Source organism: Phyllobates terribilis, unplaced genomic scaffold, assembly GCF_046119375.1.
Source record: "Phyllobates terribilis strain yellow unplaced genomic scaffold, ASM4611937v1 Scaffold_1__5_contigs__length_1240528914, whole genome shotgun sequence".
Taxonomy (NCBI): domain Eukaryota; kingdom Metazoa; phylum Chordata; class Amphibia; order Anura; family Dendrobatidae; genus Phyllobates; species Phyllobates terribilis.
The window spans coordinates 1,100,643,612-1,100,662,188 of NW_027362761.1; the positions used below are offsets into that span (position 1 = coordinate 1,100,643,612).

At 46.3% G+C, this 18,577-nt stretch overlaps 1 protein-coding gene across 4 annotated transcripts in view; it reads left to right on the plus strand.

Annotated features, from left to right (window-relative positions):
* ARAP2 (ArfGAP with RhoGAP domain, ankyrin repeat and PH domain 2) overlaps positions 1-18,577 on the plus strand; it is a 593,408-nt gene that overhangs the window by 432,667 nt on the left and 142,164 nt on the right. For all 4 annotated transcript variants that reach the window (XM_073646268.1, XM_073646261.1, XM_073646254.1 and 1 more), the window contains 2 exons: positions 8,157-8,237; positions 10,034-10,151. In XM_073646268.1, coding sequence (XP_073502369.1) covers positions 8,157-8,237; positions 10,034-10,151 — 199 coding nt within the window. The remainder of the gene's footprint in view (positions 1-8,156; positions 8,238-10,033; positions 10,152-18,577) is intronic.

The following is an 18,577-nucleotide window of genomic DNA, read 5'->3' on the forward strand; positions in this document are numbered from 1 at the left end:
AACTGCGAAGGACATTAGCGCAGGCCCTGCAATGGCCACATGGATAGGACCCAACCCTGGGACCGCGCGACCCGAAAGGGTTAGGTGCTGGTGGGACATAATGACTTGAAGTGACCAGATCACCCAGATTTCTAGCTCGTCTGGCAGTCATGAGTGGAAATTGTCCCACCACATCCCTCAGGGAGGGCTCCGCCCCAAGAACATTCCAATGTCGTGAGAGGACCCGCCTCATAGTGACCCACTCATGATTATAAGTGGAAATGAAGCGGGTCCTCTCAGGAGGCCCGGAGGAGGATGATCTCGGAGGAGGATATAGTAGAGAACTGCGGGGGGTGCTGCGGGCCCTTCCATAGCCACGGCCGATGCAACGATTACTGTAGCCTCTCTGTTTGAAGCGTTGTGTTAGAACTGCCGCCTGCCTATCAAAGTTGGCTTCCGTCGAGCAAATGCGCTTAATCCTGAGGAATTGTCCGACCGGGACGGCCCTAATAGTGGATAGGGTGTGACCAGAGGCAGCATGCACCAAAGAGTTCACCGCTGTGGGCTTCCTATAGACGTCAGTCTGGATGAGGGAGTGTGAGTCCACCACCAGAGTGACGTCCAGGAAGTCCAAGCGTGTAAGGCTGTAAGTATACATCAATTTAATGCCCCACTCATTGGTGTTAAGCCGCCTCATGAAATCATCGAGCTCCTCCGCCGAACCCCAGCCTACATTTTCTGCCAAAATGGGAAAGAAAAAGGATGTGTCGGCTGCTGAGAAGCAACAAATTGTGGAGTGTTTAGGTCAAGGCATGACTACAATCAACATTGTGCGATGATCAGGATGAAGTGTCTTGGCAATCAAGAAGTATGTAGCTGATTCACAGTACACACGTGTGCGTGCTGATAAGGGCAAATTGAGGACTCTTTCCTACAGGCAATTACGTAAGGTTGAAAGAGCAGCGGCAGAAAAGCCTTGTCATAGCAGCAGACAAGTTTTTGAAGCTGCTTGTGCCTCAAACGTCCCCCGAACAACAAGATGCAGGGTCCTTCAGAGGTTTGCAGCTGTGCATACGCCATCCTGTCGACCTCCTCTATCCACTTCACACAAGCAGAAACGGCTCCAGTGGGCCAAACATTACATGAAGACTGATTTCAAAACTGTTTTGTTCACGGATGAGTGCCGTGCAGCGCTCGATGGTCCAGATGGATGGAGTGGAGGATGGCTGGTTGATAGACACCCCACGCAAACACGGCTACAGCGCCAACAAGGAGGAGGTGGAGTAATGTTTTGGGCTGGAATCATGGGGAGAGAGATTGTCGGCCCCTTTAGGATCCCTGAAGGTGCTAAAGATGAACTCCATAATGTATGTGGATTTTCTCAAACAGCACTTCCTGCCATGGTTCAAGAAGAAGAACCGTGTATTTCACAGCAAGATCATTTTTCTGCATGATAATGCACCATCTCATGCTGCACATAAAACATCTGCATCTCTGGCTGATATGGGCATAAAAGGGGACAAACTTATGGTGTGACCCCCATGCTCCCCTGACCTCTACCCCATTCAGAACCTTTGGAGCATCATTAAAAGGAGTGTCTATGATGGCGGGAGGCAGTTCACATCTAAGCAACAGCTCTGGGAGGGTATTCTGTCCTCATGCAAAACAATTGAAGCAGAAACCATCCAAAACCTGACAAATTCAATGGACGAGAGAGTTCAGAAGCTCCTTTCGAACAAGGGGTCCTATGTGAAAATGTAACATCACCTAGAATAAAGTTTTGAGTTGAAAACTGTTTGATTTCAGTTTCTAACAACCTGCTAATGCTTATAATTTCAAAAATGACCATTTTTTTGGTCTTTATTAAAATGAAAAGGTTGATCGAAAAGTTTGGGGGATCTAAGAGTGTGGCAACCCAGTAGTCATGATTACTTCGAATTCTGACAATATGAGGGTCATGCTGCAGGTAGTGCAGCAAGAAGGCACTTATGTGTCTTGCGCATCTCAGAGCCCCAAAATTATTTTCCGGGCTAGATGCAGCTAAAAATTATTCTTAATTTTAAATCTGGTGGAGCTTATTATAGATGGCCTAATAGGATCAGTGCTGCACACTGCTACAAAGCCCAAATTATTTTCCAGTCAAGATACAGATAAGCATGATTAGTAATTTGAAAGCTTAAAACGGTTGGTAGGGTGATTTTAACCAATCATCAAGCTTTTACTCTCCCCAGGATGACACAGGGGTAGAAAAGTCGTTTCGGATCCATGATTTGTTCATCTTTATGAACGTGAGTCTGTCTACATTATCAGTGGAGAGCCGCGTGCGCTTATCTGTCAGCACACCACCAGCAGCGCTGAACACATGTTCAGACAGAACGCTGGCTGCGGGGCATGACAAGATCTCCAAGGCGTAAGTGGCTAGCTCCGGCCATTTATCCAGATTGGAAGCCCAAAAAGAGCAAGGGTCCAGTGACACAGTCGTGGCTTCAATGTTTACTTGGAGATACTCCTGTACCATCGTCTCTAGGCGTTGACTATGTGTCAGACTTCTTGTCTCCTGTGGCCTTGCAAAGGATGGGCTAAAAAAGTGGTGAAATGATTCCGCAAAATTGATGTTACCAGCAGATACTGTGGTTCTGTTACGGTTTGAGTGCTGAACACTTGACGGTCCCACGGTTGGCAAGTTGGAACTGTGAGATTCACTACGTGCACCACTGGTGTTTTGTGGAAAAGCACATGTAAGATTCTGCAACAGTCTCTGCTGATACTCCTGCATGCGTGCATCCCTTTCTATGGCAGGAATAATTTCTGCAAATTTACTTTTGTACCGGGGATCTAACAGTGTGGCAACCCAGTAGTCAGGATTATTTCTAATTCTCACAATTCGAGGGTCATGTTGCAGGTAGTGCAGCAAGAAGGCACTCATGTGTGTTGCGCATCCAGGAGCACCAAGTCCCTGTTGTGTTGGTGGCGAGGTAACAATCATGCTTCCTTCCTCTGTCCTCTCCCCCCAACCTCGCACAACAGAAATGTGATCAAGGTCTCCCTCATCTGATGAGTCTTCCATCAGTTCGTCCTCCACTTCTTCCTGGGCTCCTGCACCTTCCTCACTAGTTTGGCTGCTACCATGCGCCCTGGTAAAACCATCTCCCCCACCCTCACATGCCTGCCGCCTTGGTGCTGCCGACCGTCTGGACCTTGCAGATGTTAGCCCTTCCGCATACAACTCCTCCTCCTCTACTTCCTCCACCTCCTCTTGTGCCACCACCTGACTCCGAATTCTGTTTAACATGTGCTCCAGCATGTAAATCACCGGAAAAGTCATGCTGATAATGGCATCATCAGCACTAAACATCTTCGTCGCCATTTCAAAACTGTGCAGACGGGTGCATAGGTCCCTGATCTGAGACCACTCCTCCAGCATGATTTGCCCCACCTCTGGATCTCGTTGGCCCAGGCTATACGTCAGAACGTATTGCACCAGGGCGTGTCGGTGCTGCCACAGTCGCTGCAACATGTGCAGAGTTGAATTCCACCGGGTAGGCACATCGCATTTTAGCCGGTGAAGTGGCAGGCCCAACGACTTCTGTAGAGATGTAAGTCGCTGAGCTGCGGGATGCGAACGGCGGAAGTGAGCACACAGCGACCGTGCCCTCTGCAGAAGGCCATCTAGTCTGGGATAGTGGGCTAAAAATTGCTGGACAATCAGGTTCAACACGTGAGCCATACAAGGCACGTGTGTGACATTGCCCCGGCGAAGGGCCGCACCCAGGTTTGCAGCATTGTCGCACACGGCCTTCCCTGGTTTCAGGTCCAGTGGAGACAGCCATTCATGAAATTGGTTCTCCAGAGCTGACCACAACTCCTCAGCTGTGTGACTCACATTTCCCAGACATTTCAAAGTAAAAACCGCCTGATGACGTTGAGCCCTACTGCCAGCATAGTAAGGAGGTGTGCAGGATCCCTTCTGCGCAGTTAGAAAGCTTGTGGCATGACCAGACAGGCTTTGGGTGCAGGTGGAAGACCGAGAGGAGGTTGAGGAGGCAGAAGCAGTGGAGGAACTTTGACATAAAGAGGATTGACGCACAACTCGTGGGGACGGCAAGACTTGGATAGCAGCCCCTTGTCCTGCTGTCACCATAGTTACCCAGTGCCCAGTCAGCGACATGTAATGCCCCTGTCCATGCCTACTCGTCCAAGTGTCTGTGGTGAAATGCACCCTGTCACACACAGAGTTTCTCAAAGAAGCGGTGATGTTGTGTGCGACATGCTGGTGGAGCGCAGGCACACCTTTCTTTGAGAAGTAGTGCCGACTGGGCATCTGGTACTGGGGCACTGCGACGGACATAAGGTCTCGAAAATATTCTGTGTCCACCAGGCGGAAAGGCAACATTTCTGTAGCCAAGAGCTTGCAGATGGTGAAATTCAACCTCTTAGCTTTCTCATGGCTAGGAGGAAATGGTCTTTTACTTGTCCACATCTGAGGGACCGAGGGCTGGCTATTGTGCTTAGACGGGGTTGATAAGGGTGTCCTCGGCAAACTGCCGGTCTGTGAGGAAGATGCAGGCGGACATGTTAGGTTGCCTTGATCCAAAGGTGGTGCTATCGATGTCGGACAGCGCTCAACACCAGCTGGTGTTACCACCTCCAAAGAAAATGATGACCTGCCAATCACGCTGGCTGTTGCGGGTAAAGAGGTGGCAGGTCTGCGCCCCAAAACAGGTGTGACTGCTGTCCCCCCAGTCACAGAGGATGAAGAGGCCGTGGATGCACAAGATATGGCAGACGGTGGTTGGCCCGGCCGGCTAGGCCGCATTGTAGCACACTGAGCTTCCCACTGCAACTTATGCTTCATGTCCATGTGCCGGTTCATGCATGAAGTACTCAAACTATGTATTTTTTGGCCTCTACTTAGCTTTTGCTGACAAATGTTACAGATAACACGAGTTGGGTCATCTTTATCGATCTGAAAAAATGCCCAGGCTATGCAAGGCTTAGCACCCATGCGACCTGAAGAGCCACCACGACTTGTGGTGAGAGGCAGAGTTGTGTTTGAGGATGCAGTTGTTGACGTGCTTCCAGTACTACGTCTCTGTCCAGGAAGGCGCAACCTGACCTCGTCGTCACTAGCATCTTCCTCCACCTCCTCTGCTGACCTCATCTCTTGGCTGACTGTGGGTTGACAGTAAGTGGGATCTCCAACCTCATCATCATCACCCTGTGTGTTATCACACCCGTCGTCCTCAGAGCCAACCTGTTCCTGCCCTGACAAAAAACTAAAGTTGTCGCTCCAATCAGGTATTTGAGTCTTATCATCGTCTTCCTCATTGTCTCCACCAACAGGAGTTACAGTTTGGGAATGAGGGTCTACATTATGGTCAGAACCTTCTGCGTCTGGTCCTGGATCCGACTCATAAAGATTCTGGGCATCAGTGCAGATCATTTCCTCGTCTGGATTCACAGAAGCGCTGGAGTCGACCTCTGATTCCCAGGCTATAGTATGAGTAAACAGCTCTGCAGACTCAACCATCTGTTCTACCTCATACTCAGACGGGCAGCTGGAGATTTGGGAGCTGTGAGGAAGCAAGTGCGATTTGGGTGACACCTTTGAGGACTGGAGTATTTGTGATGTTGAAGTGGATGTGGATGAGAGCCCACTTAAAGGAGCACTTGATATCCGTTGAAGCACCTGCTGTTTTTGTGCCTCATCTGGAATTTGTAGCGATTGGCGTGGCCGTAAGAAAGGGATCTTATCACATTTTCCGCTAAAAGAAGTAGACATTTTAGTTTGGCTGGAAGATGGTCTTTCTTCTGCAGATGTTACTGTTGCTTTAACACCTACCCCACGTACACAACCTTTTTTCCCCTTCCCAACACGCCTATTCCCCTTTCCACCAGCAGCAGGCCTTTTTCCACTCATTTTGGTGGTTAACTAATTCACAACTCTGGAGTTGTTTTCACAAAAAAACAATGGATGGTAACCGAGCAGAGCTGAGTGGCCAAACTGTGGTATTAGGCCAAAACTATTGGCTGGGTTAGATGCAGAAAAAAATTATATTCAATTTGCAACCTGATGGAGGTCAGTATAGATGGACTAATACAACAAGTCCCACACACAGCTAGAAGCCCAAAATTTTTTCAGAGGTAGATGCAGAAAAAAATATATTCAGTTTGCAACCTGATGGAGGTCTGTATAGATGGATTAATAGAACAAGTCCCACACACAGCTAGAAGCCCAATATTTTTTCAGAGGTAGATGCAGAAAAAAATATATTCAGTTTGCAACCTGATGGAGGTCAGTATAGATGGACTAATACAACAAGTCCCACACACAGCTAGAAGCCCAATATTTTTTCAGAGGTAGATGCAGAAAAAAATATATTCAGTTTGCAACCTGATGGAGGTCAGTATAGATGGACTAATACAACAAGTCCCACACACAGCTAGAAGCCCAAATATTTTTTCAGAGGTACTGTAGATGCAGATAAAAATTATTTTTAATTTGCAATCTGATGGAGGTCAGTATAGATGGACTAATAGAGAAAGTCCGACACACTACTAGAAGGCCAAATATTTTTTCAGAGCTAGATGCAGAAAAAAATTATATTCAGTTTGCAACCTGATGGAGGTCAGTATAGATTGATTAATAGAACAAGACCCACACACAGCTAGAAGCCCAATATTTTTTCAGAGGTAGATGCAGAAAAAAATATATTCAGTTTGCAACCTGATGGAGGTCAGTATAGATGGACTAACAGAGAAAGTCCCACACACTACTAGAAGGCCAAATATTTTTTCAGAGCTAGCTGCAGAAAAAAATTATATTCAGTTTGCAACCTGATGGAGGTCTGTATAGATGGATTAATAGAACAAGACCCACACACAGCTAGAAGCCCAATATTTTTTCAGAGGTAGATGCAGAAAAAAATATATTCAGTTTGCAACCTGATGGAGGTCAGTATAGATGGACTAATACAACAAGTCCCACACACAGCTAGAAGCCCAAATATTTTTTCAGAGGTACTGTAGATGCAGATAAAAATTATTTTTAATTTGCAACCTGATGGAGGTCAGTATAGATGGACTAATAGAGAAAGTCCAACACACTGCTAGAAGGCCAAATATTTTTTCAGAGCTAGATGCAGAAAAAAATTAGATTCAGTTTGCAACCTGATGGAGGTCAGTATAGATGGACTAATAGAATGATGCTATGCCCAAAAGATTTTACTTCACTAGGTGCAGTAAAATAATTGGTATTCTATACACAGGTGGTATATCTTGCAACACAGATAGGCTACTCCACTGACTAACACACTCTGCAATAGGCCAAAAAGGATTAGCTTTGCTAGATTCAGCCAAATGCTGTGAAAAAAACTTGCACAGCACTGGCACAGACCTGCCTGGCAAAAACTGATAGGAACTGATGTAACCTAGTCCTGAAAAGGACTCCAATTACAATTAGTCTTTACTCCCACAACCTATCTATTTAAGAGCACAGACCTGCCTGATAAAAGTCGTAGGAAATGCTGTAACCTAGTCCTTAAAAGGACTGCAATCACAACTATTCCCTACTCCCAAGCTATCTGTATATTTGTGTGAAAATTGGCTTGAAATTAACAAGATATAGCGCACACAGCAACAGCGGTGCCGTCTAACACGCAGCTGCAGCAGTGAGAAAATGGTGGCGACGGGGAAAATGGCTTGGTCTTATAGGGCAAGGACATGTGACATACACTGCCAATGACACATGCCCTTGCTTGTGTGAAAAAAAGCACTTCGCTCCATGTGTGCGCTGCTGATAGGCTGACAGATTGCACCTCCCCACTGCAAATGCGGGAAAGAGAAAAAAAAATGGAGATCTTCATTGTTCCTGCAGAGATCCATCCCCTGCCCCTCCCCCCACCCCGCTGTACACTCAAACTGCGTATTAACATTAATTTTCATCATTACTGAGAAAAAATCCAGTTATGATTTTGGTGCACGAACAGTTATCGAACATAACCTCGAACAGCCGAATTTTTCTCAAATTGTTCGTGTTCGCCGAACGGCTCGAACACCGCCCAAAACAGCTCGAATTTGAGATTGGCGAACAGTTCGAGTAGAACAACGCTCATCTCTAATAAGGATCTATTTTTTTGAATAAAATATGAAATAATTGATTGAATTATATATTTCAGATTCAGATTCCACAGTCAGGAGATTTGCTGCTTGAAGTCTTCTTAGAAAGAAAGGATCCTGATATGTGTGTTATTATAAGGGTAATGATTTCTATGTTTCATTTGTATAATATAATTAGACAGTACAAATTTGAAGGAATACAGGTCTGTTGCTCATACTATTGTTATGAAGACATTTGGAAGAATTACAGAGAACACGAAAATGATTATAATTATAATGAAAATAGTTTGTACTGGATTCTCCAGCTTCAAAAAGATCATGGACGTATTCTATTTTTTTAATGGACACTGGGGAAGACGAGCCCTTTTTAAGGACTTTCCATTAAGTTGACAACTTTGGGCAAAGCTAAGTATCCTGGAATGTTCTTTAATAAGAGTAAGAAAGTTTGTTTCCTAAAAGAAATCCAAAATAAAGTATTAGTATGATTTTGGAGTATATTAAGAAACTTGCGAAAAAAATGGACTCTCACAAAGCTATAAGGACTACATACAAACTTCATGCACGTCCTTGGTTAAGTATTGACCCAGCAGCTTAGTGTTGCAATGCAACAAAACTAAAAATTGAGTTGCCATCCGACCTGTATAGCATGACAAAACTAGCTAACTGAAAGGCTTACATCAAGTGAGTTTGCTTTTTTTTAAGTCTAAGTGGGTGTTATCAGACATTTTTCACTGGGGACGTGTACTACTTCTCTTCTTCTGCCTGTATTATGCTGACCAATCATAAACAGGCAGCAACAATCAAAGAAAAGTAGAGCACCCCCTACCATAGCTTAGAGCAAATTACTTAGTGTGTGAGATGTAATGATACAGCCCACATCTCCTGGTCTAACCTCCTGCATGAGTGAGTGTGGGAGGAGGGGTAGTGCTGATGAATTTAGCTGTGTCGGAGTATCAACCCTTCTGTCATCTCTACTGATTCCAGAGTGTGTTAGTAATCACACTAATGTCTGCAGTGAGATCAGGGCTTTCATTACATCTCACACAGGAGAAATTGGCCTGGTCTGGGCTACTCTTATGTGACACCTAGTGAGATCTGCTCTGATCTCACTGCAGAGTGATTACTGATGTATCACTGGACAGGCAGTGTGGGGGAGGGGCAGTACAGCAGAGTTGACTATGCTAGGAGAGGTGAAAAAATGGTTTGTAATGTGACACTGCTAAACTCTGTTCTGCCCTTCTCCACATGGAGACCATATCTGAAAGGCAAAAAACCAAGCAATGTGAACTGAGGTCTAAGATGGCAGACATGCAAGAAATAGGAGCATGTTCACACTAGCAAAAAGAAGCAAAACCTACAAAAGACAAAAATATATCTCATACCCTTCCATCATTATATATAAATGTATATCTGAAAGGCATTAGTCATCTGTGCTTTTTTTATCATGCCGGTCATACAGGAGGTTAGATTAGGAAATCAGAACTGTATCATTACATCTTATACATTGAGAAACTTCCTCTAAGCTATTTTGAGGGCATATTCTTTCTTTTGAGTGTTGCTGTCTACTTTTGATTGTTTAATATTATACAGGGGGTAGAAGTACAATTTCCAAGTGAAAACTGTCTGGTAACATGCTCTTAGACTTAATAAAAAGTTATCTCATTTGGAGCAAAATACTTTTATTGCAAATGTATCCACAACAAAAAGTCAAAATAAAAAAAAAAATGTTTTATTCCGCACTGCTTCTTCAGCTACTAGTATGTCCAGTTCAATATGAGAAAATTGCTGAAAGGTCCTCTTTAATCTGGAATATTATCTGCTAATCAGGTAAAATAATCATTAATACAGTAAACAAATAAAGATAGCATTAAAACAGGTAAATAAGGGTAGGAAGGTTTTAGATAGATAAATAAGAGAATATTTTTTTTTGTTACAGATTTCACCAAATATGGCTGCTGCAGAGCTCACAACCTGTGTAGCTGGTATTAGAAACATCATCCTGTCGAAGGAAATGTTTTGGACTACATTTGAAGTAATTGAAAATGGAGAACTTGGTATGGAGCTTATATATTTGGCTTGTATAGTTGTTTGGTAGTATGCACACTACATTTTAAGGCCTCATTTACACATCCGTGTTGCACGCACGTGTTCTGTCCGTTTTTTTTCACAAACAACACATACTCATTATAATCTATGGTGCTTCAGATGTCTGAGCTTTTTCACGGACCAGGTGTCTGTGCAAAGCTCATGGAAACATGTCAGTTTTTCTCCAATATCACAGATAAAAGGGCCAAAATAAGTCTATAGGTCTGTGAAAAACACGTACAGCACATGGATGAAATCTGTGTGCCAGCCATGTGCTGTTCATATTAAACACTGCAAAGGATAAGAGAAGGTTTGTCATGTATTTATTTATCCATCCGAGAAAAACACTGATGGTAAAAACGGACACATGGACCGTACACTGATGACCTGCTGATCCAAAACACTGATGGCACAGTGATTGTAAAGAATATAACTGGATCCTTTTCAAATGGAACAGAATTGATAGCCTTTAAATTGATCCATTCACATTGACTTCACTGATTTATCAAACGGCTCCAGAATATATCCAGTCAGGCAAAAAAAAATGTACAGACAATGTTTTTTGTTCTGGCTAAAACATAGGATTGTAGCTGGCGTTTAGTCTGCCGTGAGATGAGATCTGGAAGTGTCTGTCATGATACATAACTTATCTCTGCTGTATTTCTACACAGTGGCTACTGAGATCAGTGAGAAGAGGAGGGCATGTTCTTTTTTCTCCCTGCTTTTGTTTGATTAACATCATGCAGGGGAAGAAGTGCACGGCCCCAGAGACAAATCTCTGGTAACGTCCAGTTGAACTAAATTCTGATCAAAGTGATATCTTCACAATGACATGGAGACATTAAAACATGAAATATGTTTTATTCAGCTCTGCATCCACTACTCCAATATGTGGCCAATTTAGCATGCTGAAACTGGTGAAAGATCTTCTTTACAATCGCTTAGATGCTTTATGTTATCAGTGGTAATGTTTATATAGAGGAGCAGCTCAATGGGGTTTAGACATTAGCCGTGACATGGGTTAAATGGATACCCATTGTACTTTTCAAGGAAGGTGTGGGAAAAAACAAGTCCAACATGAAGGGAAGAGGGGAAGGAAGCCCAGACTCTAGGGAAAGGGGAAGTGGAGACCTCCTAGGCTGATCTGATATCACCCTAACTCCCCTATCGTCCCTATATCGGTTCCTCACCAATCGCTGCACAAGAACCTAACCCTGTATTTACCTAGTTCTTGGCCCTGGATAGGGAAGTGGGAGATGAGCACTAGTCAGTCCCCACTAACAACTAAAGACAACAAAGGAGACAAACACGGGGAAATGTAACTTAGCTTGAGCCGACTTCAGAGAGATTACTCTTAATTTCCTCCAAGCACGAAAGAGGAAGTAAGCAGATTGCAACTGCTCCAAGCCTTCATAAGAGAACAAGTGAATATCACCGGTGCCTCCCTATAGCAAACAGCAAGTATTTAAACCCCCAGGCCAAGGTGTCAATTAGCAAGAGGGAGGTAGCCGCTGGGTCCTAGAGTGAGACAGCTAAGAAGATGTCTGTAATGCCAAGCAAAGAGATCTTCTGCAACCAACTGCAGGGCGATTATCTGTCACTTCTGACACACCCGTGACAGTACTACAGTGAATACTTATACACATTGTGGCAAGACTACTCGCTCGGCTCTCCAGGAGGCAGACTCATGACACACGTTCTCAGGTTACCTTTCTGCTGGTTTATTGTCTGGCATAAACTCGTGCAGGGTTTCGCTGAAAAAATAAACAAGACCCCTCTGGGTTAAACGGAAAAACAAAACAAAGTATAGCTCAGTTCATAGTTGAGCGGGTTCCGCCTGCTCTCGTAAGCATAAACTGCACAGGTAACAAGCTCTGCAGCTTCCACAATACTGTCTGGAGACTTCCCTCTCCAGACCACACTTCACAGGAAAAAAAACAGGACTGAGCTTTTACACATTGATCAGCCACACCCTGAGGGAAGGTAGGGGGAATGGCGTCCCGCCCTCTTTGCCATTCCCATAAAACTGCACACCCTTTAACAGAGTAAATCTACCAGCATATAACATGCTGGCAGAAAAATAAAGTAAGCCTTAGTTCACACAGGAGAGCATCCTGAGTGACACATACCTCCCCTCACATATAAAACCAGTGACACTGTCACATATTCCCCCCCTCTGCCCAAAGCCGGGGGTTTGGGCACCTTCTGACACCAGGCAGGGAATCCTAGAGAGGGCATCTGCATTCCCATGTAACTTCCCGGGCCTATGCTCCATGTGAAAGTTAAAATCTTGAAGCCCTAGGAACCATCTAGTTACCCTGGCATTTTTACCCCTCTTCTCCCTCAACCATCTCAACGGGGCATGGTCTGATACTAAATTAAACTTCCGGCCTAGTAGGTAATATTTCAGTGTATCCACGGCCCATTTTATGGCTAAACACTCTTTCTCTACTATGGCGTAGTTCTTCTCGCAGGAGGACAGCTTTCGGCTTAGATAGAGAATGGGATGTTCTTCCCCATTTATCTCTTGGGAGAGTACAGCCCCTAGACCAACCTCTGAAGCATCCGTCTGGACCACAAATTCTTTCTTCAAGTCTGGTGCAACCAGGACCGGCTGCTTGCACAGTGCTAGCTTCAATTGTTGAAACGCGGTCTCAGTTTCTTCCGTCCATTTCACCATGATTGATTTGGTGCCTTTTAGAAGATCCGTTAGTGGCGCGGCAATCATAGCGAAATTCGGGATAAACCGCCGGTAGTATCCCACCATTTCCAGGAATGCTCTCACCTGCTTCTTCGAGAGTGGTTGCGGCCAGGTTTGAATTGCCTCCACTTTCTTGATTTGCGGCTTTATTTCGCCTCTCCCGACAACATAGCCCAGGTACTTGGCCTCCTCCTTTCCGATGGCACACTTTCTCGGATTTATGGTAAATCCTGCCTTCCTTAGCGCGTCCAGAACGGCCTGTAGTTTAGGTAGGTGACTAGCCCAGTCTGGGCTAAAGACCACAATGTCGTCGAGGTAGGCTGCGGCATACTTCTTAAGTGGGGCTAGGATCCGATCCATAGCCCTCTGGAAAGTGGCTGGGGCCCCCTGTAGTCCGAATGGCATCCGCGTGTATTGAAAACACCCATCAGGTGTTGAGAAAGCCGTCTTCTCCTTAGCCATCTGGGACATGTGGATCTGCCAGTAGCCCTTTGTCAGGTCGAGAGTGGTGATGTACCTCGCCGGTCCAAGCCTCTCGATGAGTTCGTCGACGCGGAGCATCGGGTACGCATCACACTTGGATACCTCATTCAGCCGGAGGTAGTCATTACAAAACCTCCACTCTCCATTGGGTTTCGGCATGAGGAAGATTGGGCTCGACCACCCACTCTTTGACTCCTCTATTACTCCGAGGTCTAACATCCTCTTCACCTCGGCCGAAATCACCTCCCGGCGTGCTTCTGGAATCCGATATGGCTTGAGATTCTCTCGTACGTGAGGCTCTGTCAGCACATCATGCTTTACCACTTGAGTATGCCCCGGCAACTCTGACAACAGCTCCCGATTCCGCTGTAGTAATTCTCGACACTGTTGCTTCTGGGCCGGTGATAGAGTCTCTGCAATAGTGACCTCCTCCACCTTGCCTTCTGGTGCGGCTCCCAGGCAAGGAGTTTCCACAGGTTCACGGTCCCGCCATGGCTTGAGCAAATTTACATGATATATTTGATGCGGCTTTCTTCGGCCAGGCTGGTGGACTTTATAATTAACCTCGTGACTTTCTCCACCACCTCGTATGTACCTTGCCATTTGGCGAGGAACTTGCTCTCGACGGTAGGGATCAGCACCAAAACACGGTCCGCGGGCTGGAACTGTCTTAGTCTCGCCGACCAGTAATAGACCCTCGCCTGGGCTTCCTGCGCCTGGAGGAGATGTTCCTTCATGATGGGCATCACCTTTGACATTCTCTCCTGTAACTGGGCGACATGTTCGATGATACTCCGGTGTGGCGTGACTTCAGCCTCCCAAGTTTCCTTGGCGATGTCTAGGAGACCTCTTGGATGCCGCCCATATAGGAGCTCAAATGGAGAGAAGCCAGTGGAGGCTTGAGGAACTTCTCTGACCGAGAAAAGCAGAAATGGGAGCAGGTAGTCCCAGTCTCGCCCATCCTTTTCAACGACCTTCTTGAGCATTGCCTTTAAGGTCTTGTTTATTGTTGAGCCACCCCCGTAGTGTTCGAGTTCGGTTCGGTTCGTCGAACACCCTTGTGTTTTCCGAACTGTTCTTCGAACTGTTCGTCGAACACCTTCGAACACCATTAAAACCAATGGCAGGCAAACAAAAACACATAGAAACACATAGAAAACATCTTCAAAGGTGTCAAAAAGCTGACAAACTGCTCAGAAGACATAACTAACACATGGAAAAGTGACAAGTACATATAGTCATGTGAAAAGAAAAGAGGTGGAGGAGTAAAAGGAGGGGGAGACACAGATATACGCATGTCATGCCCTTCTAAAATCCAAAAAGTGAGAAGCCGATACGGCCAGTCCGTTCCTGCCCGTGCCACCTCCGTTTGTGCCAGAGCCGCGGTGGACCCTGACTGCCAGCCCCCCTCTCCCAATACTGGTGCCTGTCCGCTGGTGGGTCGAGCGAGCGCTAAGCTTTTTAATTTAAATTGTCTCTCTAATTTGAATGAATACACTTTAAATCCTTTTACAAGGATCTATTGAAGGGCAAGTCTCATGCCAGCAGACGCGGTAATTCCAGCTCCAGTAGCGTCCACTAAAGCTGCTGCAGTTAAAAAGCTTTTATAAGGATCGAGCTCGGCTGTCCACCGCCAGGCGTCCTACCGCCAGTCCCAGCCCCTATGCCTTGGGGTGCCTCCTGATGCTCTTCACTGAGTATCCCGTGGTCCCAAAGCGTTTCCTTTGAAAAAATTAAGTGTCAAAACAACAGGTGGTGTAGCTTGCTTAACAGCCGGGATAATCCGCTGACTAGCAGACACTGCTACTAGGCACAAAGTATTTCCTGGGCTAGATGCAGTTAAAAATTTGTAGTTAGATACTCTCGTTGGATGCTGAGAAAGCATTCCATAGAGTCTCCTGGCACGCCATATATTATTCTCTTAAAAAGCTTCGGGTAGGAGTCTAGGGGACCCTTTTATAGTCAAAATCACGGCCCTGTATCGCAATGCGTCACCTAGGCTGAAGATAAATGGAACTGTAGCACCCCGAGGGCTCGGTTGCTGCAGAGGTATTGCACCTCACCCAGAGGTGTGATATCTCACTCTCAGGTAAGGATGGAGTGTGGATCAGGACCCCGACACCTGCATGCATTACACCACATTTCCGTGGGGCAGGGCGACCAATATGCCCCTGAGATGGGCACGACAGTCCCTGTCCCTGGCTGGAGTGGGGGGAAGGAACACTGAGGAAGGGGAACCCTGTAGTGCAGGAGCAGGGAGGAAGCAGTTCCTGGGTGCATTGAGAAGGGAGTATAAAAGGTGGGCACCATCTTAGTTCAGTGCAGAGAAGTCTGAGCAGAAGTGACAGGGAGCAGGGGCTCTACATGAGCTCTGCTCCAGAGGCAGGCCTAGTAACAGAGGCCCAGGCCTGGAAGAGGGAGAAGGAGCGGAGAAGGCTCCAGGAATGAGGAACGAAGAGATCCCAGGGGTGTGGACGGGCGAGTCGCCACCGCACGCCCGAATCCACCTGCGTGGAGGGGTCAGGCCAAAGGGGGAGACCGGTCCCCGAAACTAGTGGAGGCGGGAAACGACCCTCAGCTAGAAACCGGAGGCTGTGACATTTTATGTGGCGCAGCCCCTCGCTACACCCGCTAGGAGGGCAGCACATAGGGTCAGGGAAACTGGCACCAAGTTTACCAAGAGGAGGCCCGAGGCAGCCGGACAGAAGGGTTGGTAAGAAAGGCCAGACAAAGGACACACAAAAGGGGTCCTGTGAAGCGCTCCAAAGTTATCTGGGAGTTGTCTAAGCCCCTAACCTGGTGAGCACAGTACGATGTGGGCAGCCGTTACCTGCAGAAGTGGTCTGGATATTAAGAACTGTGAGTAAAGGCCCTGGACTGCATCACTGACTCCGTGTCGTTACTGCTGCTGCCCTGCACCATCACCCCCATCCTCCGCATACACTGCCCTGAGGCTATACTCCTCCCGTGGGGAGTTATGCTACGCTCTGCTGCACCCACAACACCAGCCTCATCAGTCTGCCCTGCAGCGGCGGTTCACTTTGACCGCAATCCACGGGTGGCGTAGTCGGACATTTAAACATCAAAACCACATAAATAGTTCCGCCACTAGTTTGACCGCCCTGAGCCACGGAACCGGGTCGCCGCCACGGAGACTACAACCACCAGCATCCACCATAAAGGGTCCGGCTCCAGATGTCCCAAGGCCCAGGGGGCGCGTCAGAACATTTTCATCACCTTTGATTATCACCAATGGGACAAGGCAGGGATGTTCTCTGTCCCCTCTCTTATACATCCTAGTGACGGAGCACCTGCTCTCATCAATTCGCCATAACCCCAATATTAGGTGGATTGAGGTGGGAGGCACCGAGTACAAGTGCTCTCTATTTGCTGATGATGTCCTAGTATATATCACTCAATCACATATATCCATCCCTGCTGTTATGGCTGAAATAGATCACTTTGTTACATGGTCAAATTTTAAAATCAATACAGCGAAGTCTGAGGCCCTTGATGTCTCCCTCCCCAAATCCATACAGGATTCCATCCAGTCCAACTTTCCCTTTGCCTGGCCCTCACAAGGTATCACATTCTTAGGAATTCCTATTCATAGAGACCTCTCCCGTCTATGTTATCTTAATTTTGGGCCCTTTATTGAAGAACTCCATACAGACCACGGTTGGCAAGTTAGAACTGTTAGGTTCACTACGTGAACCACTGGTGTTTTGTGGAAAAGCACATGTACACTGTGTTCCAAATTATTATGCAAAAAGTGTTTAGGAGTGATAAGGGAAGAATTTGTTTGTTTGTCAGTTAAACTCATTGATGGTGATGTGTGTCAGGGCTCTTTATATCACTGTAAGCAATTGCAGACACCTGTGCTAATTAGTTTTGCAGGTGTGTCCAATGAACGGCAAGACTACTTAAGAAGGCTGTCCCACATTATTAAGCAGCCTACATTTTCTGCCAAAATGGGAAAGAAAAAGGATGTGTCGGCTGCTGAGAAGCAACAAATTGTGGAGTGTTTAGGTCAAGGCATGACTACATTCAACATTGTGCGATGATCAGGATGAAGTGTCTTGGCAATCAAGAAGTATATAGCTGATTCACAGTACACACGTGTGCGTGCTGATGAGGGCAAATTGAGGACTCTTTCCTACAGGCAATTACGTCAGGTTAAAAGAGCAGCGGCAAAAAAGCCTTGACATAGCAGCAGACAAGTTTTTGAAGCTGCTGGTGCCTCCAACGTCCCCCGAACAACAAGATGCAGGGTCTTTCAGAGGTTTGCAGCTGTGCATACGCCATCCTGTCGACCTCCTCTATCCACTGCACACAAGCAGAAACGGCTCCAATGGGCCAAACATTACATGAAGACTGATTTCAAAACTGTTTTGTTCACGGTTGAGTGCCGTGCAATGCTCGATGGTCCAGATGGATGGAGTGGAGGATGGCTGGTTGATGGACACCCCACGCAAACACGGCTACAGTGCCAACAAGGAGGAGGTGGAGTAATGTTTTGGGCTGGAATCATGGGGAGAGAGATTGTCAGCCCCTTTAGGATCCCTGAAGGGGTAAAGATGAACTCCATAATGTATGTGGAGTTTCTCAAACAGCACTTCCTGCCATGGTTCAAGAAGAACCGTGTATTCCACAGCAAGATCATTTTCATGCATGATAATGCACCGTCTCATGCTGCACATAACACATCTGCATCTCTGGCTGATATGGGCATAAAAGGAGACAAACTTATGGTGTGACCCCCATGCTCCCCTGACCTCTACCCCATTCAGAACCTCTGGAGCATCATCAAAAGGAGTGTCTATGATGGCGGGAGGCAGTTCACATCTAGGCAACAGCTCTGGGAGGGTATTCTGTCCTCATGCAAAACAATTGAAGCAGAAACCATCCAAAACCTGACAAATTCAATGGACGAGAGAGTTCAGAAGCTCCTTTCCAACTTTGGGTCCTATGTGCAAATGTAACATCACCTAGAATAAAGTTTTGAGTTGAAAACTGTTTGATTTCAGTTTCTAATAACCTGCTAATGCTTATAATTTCAAAAATGACCATTTTTTTGGTCGCTATTAAAATGGAAAGGTTGATCGAAGAGTGTGGGGGATCTAAGAGTGTGGCAACCCAGTAGTCAGGATTACTTCGAATTCTGACAATCTGAGGGTCATGTTGCAGGTAGTGCAGCAAGAAGGCACTTAT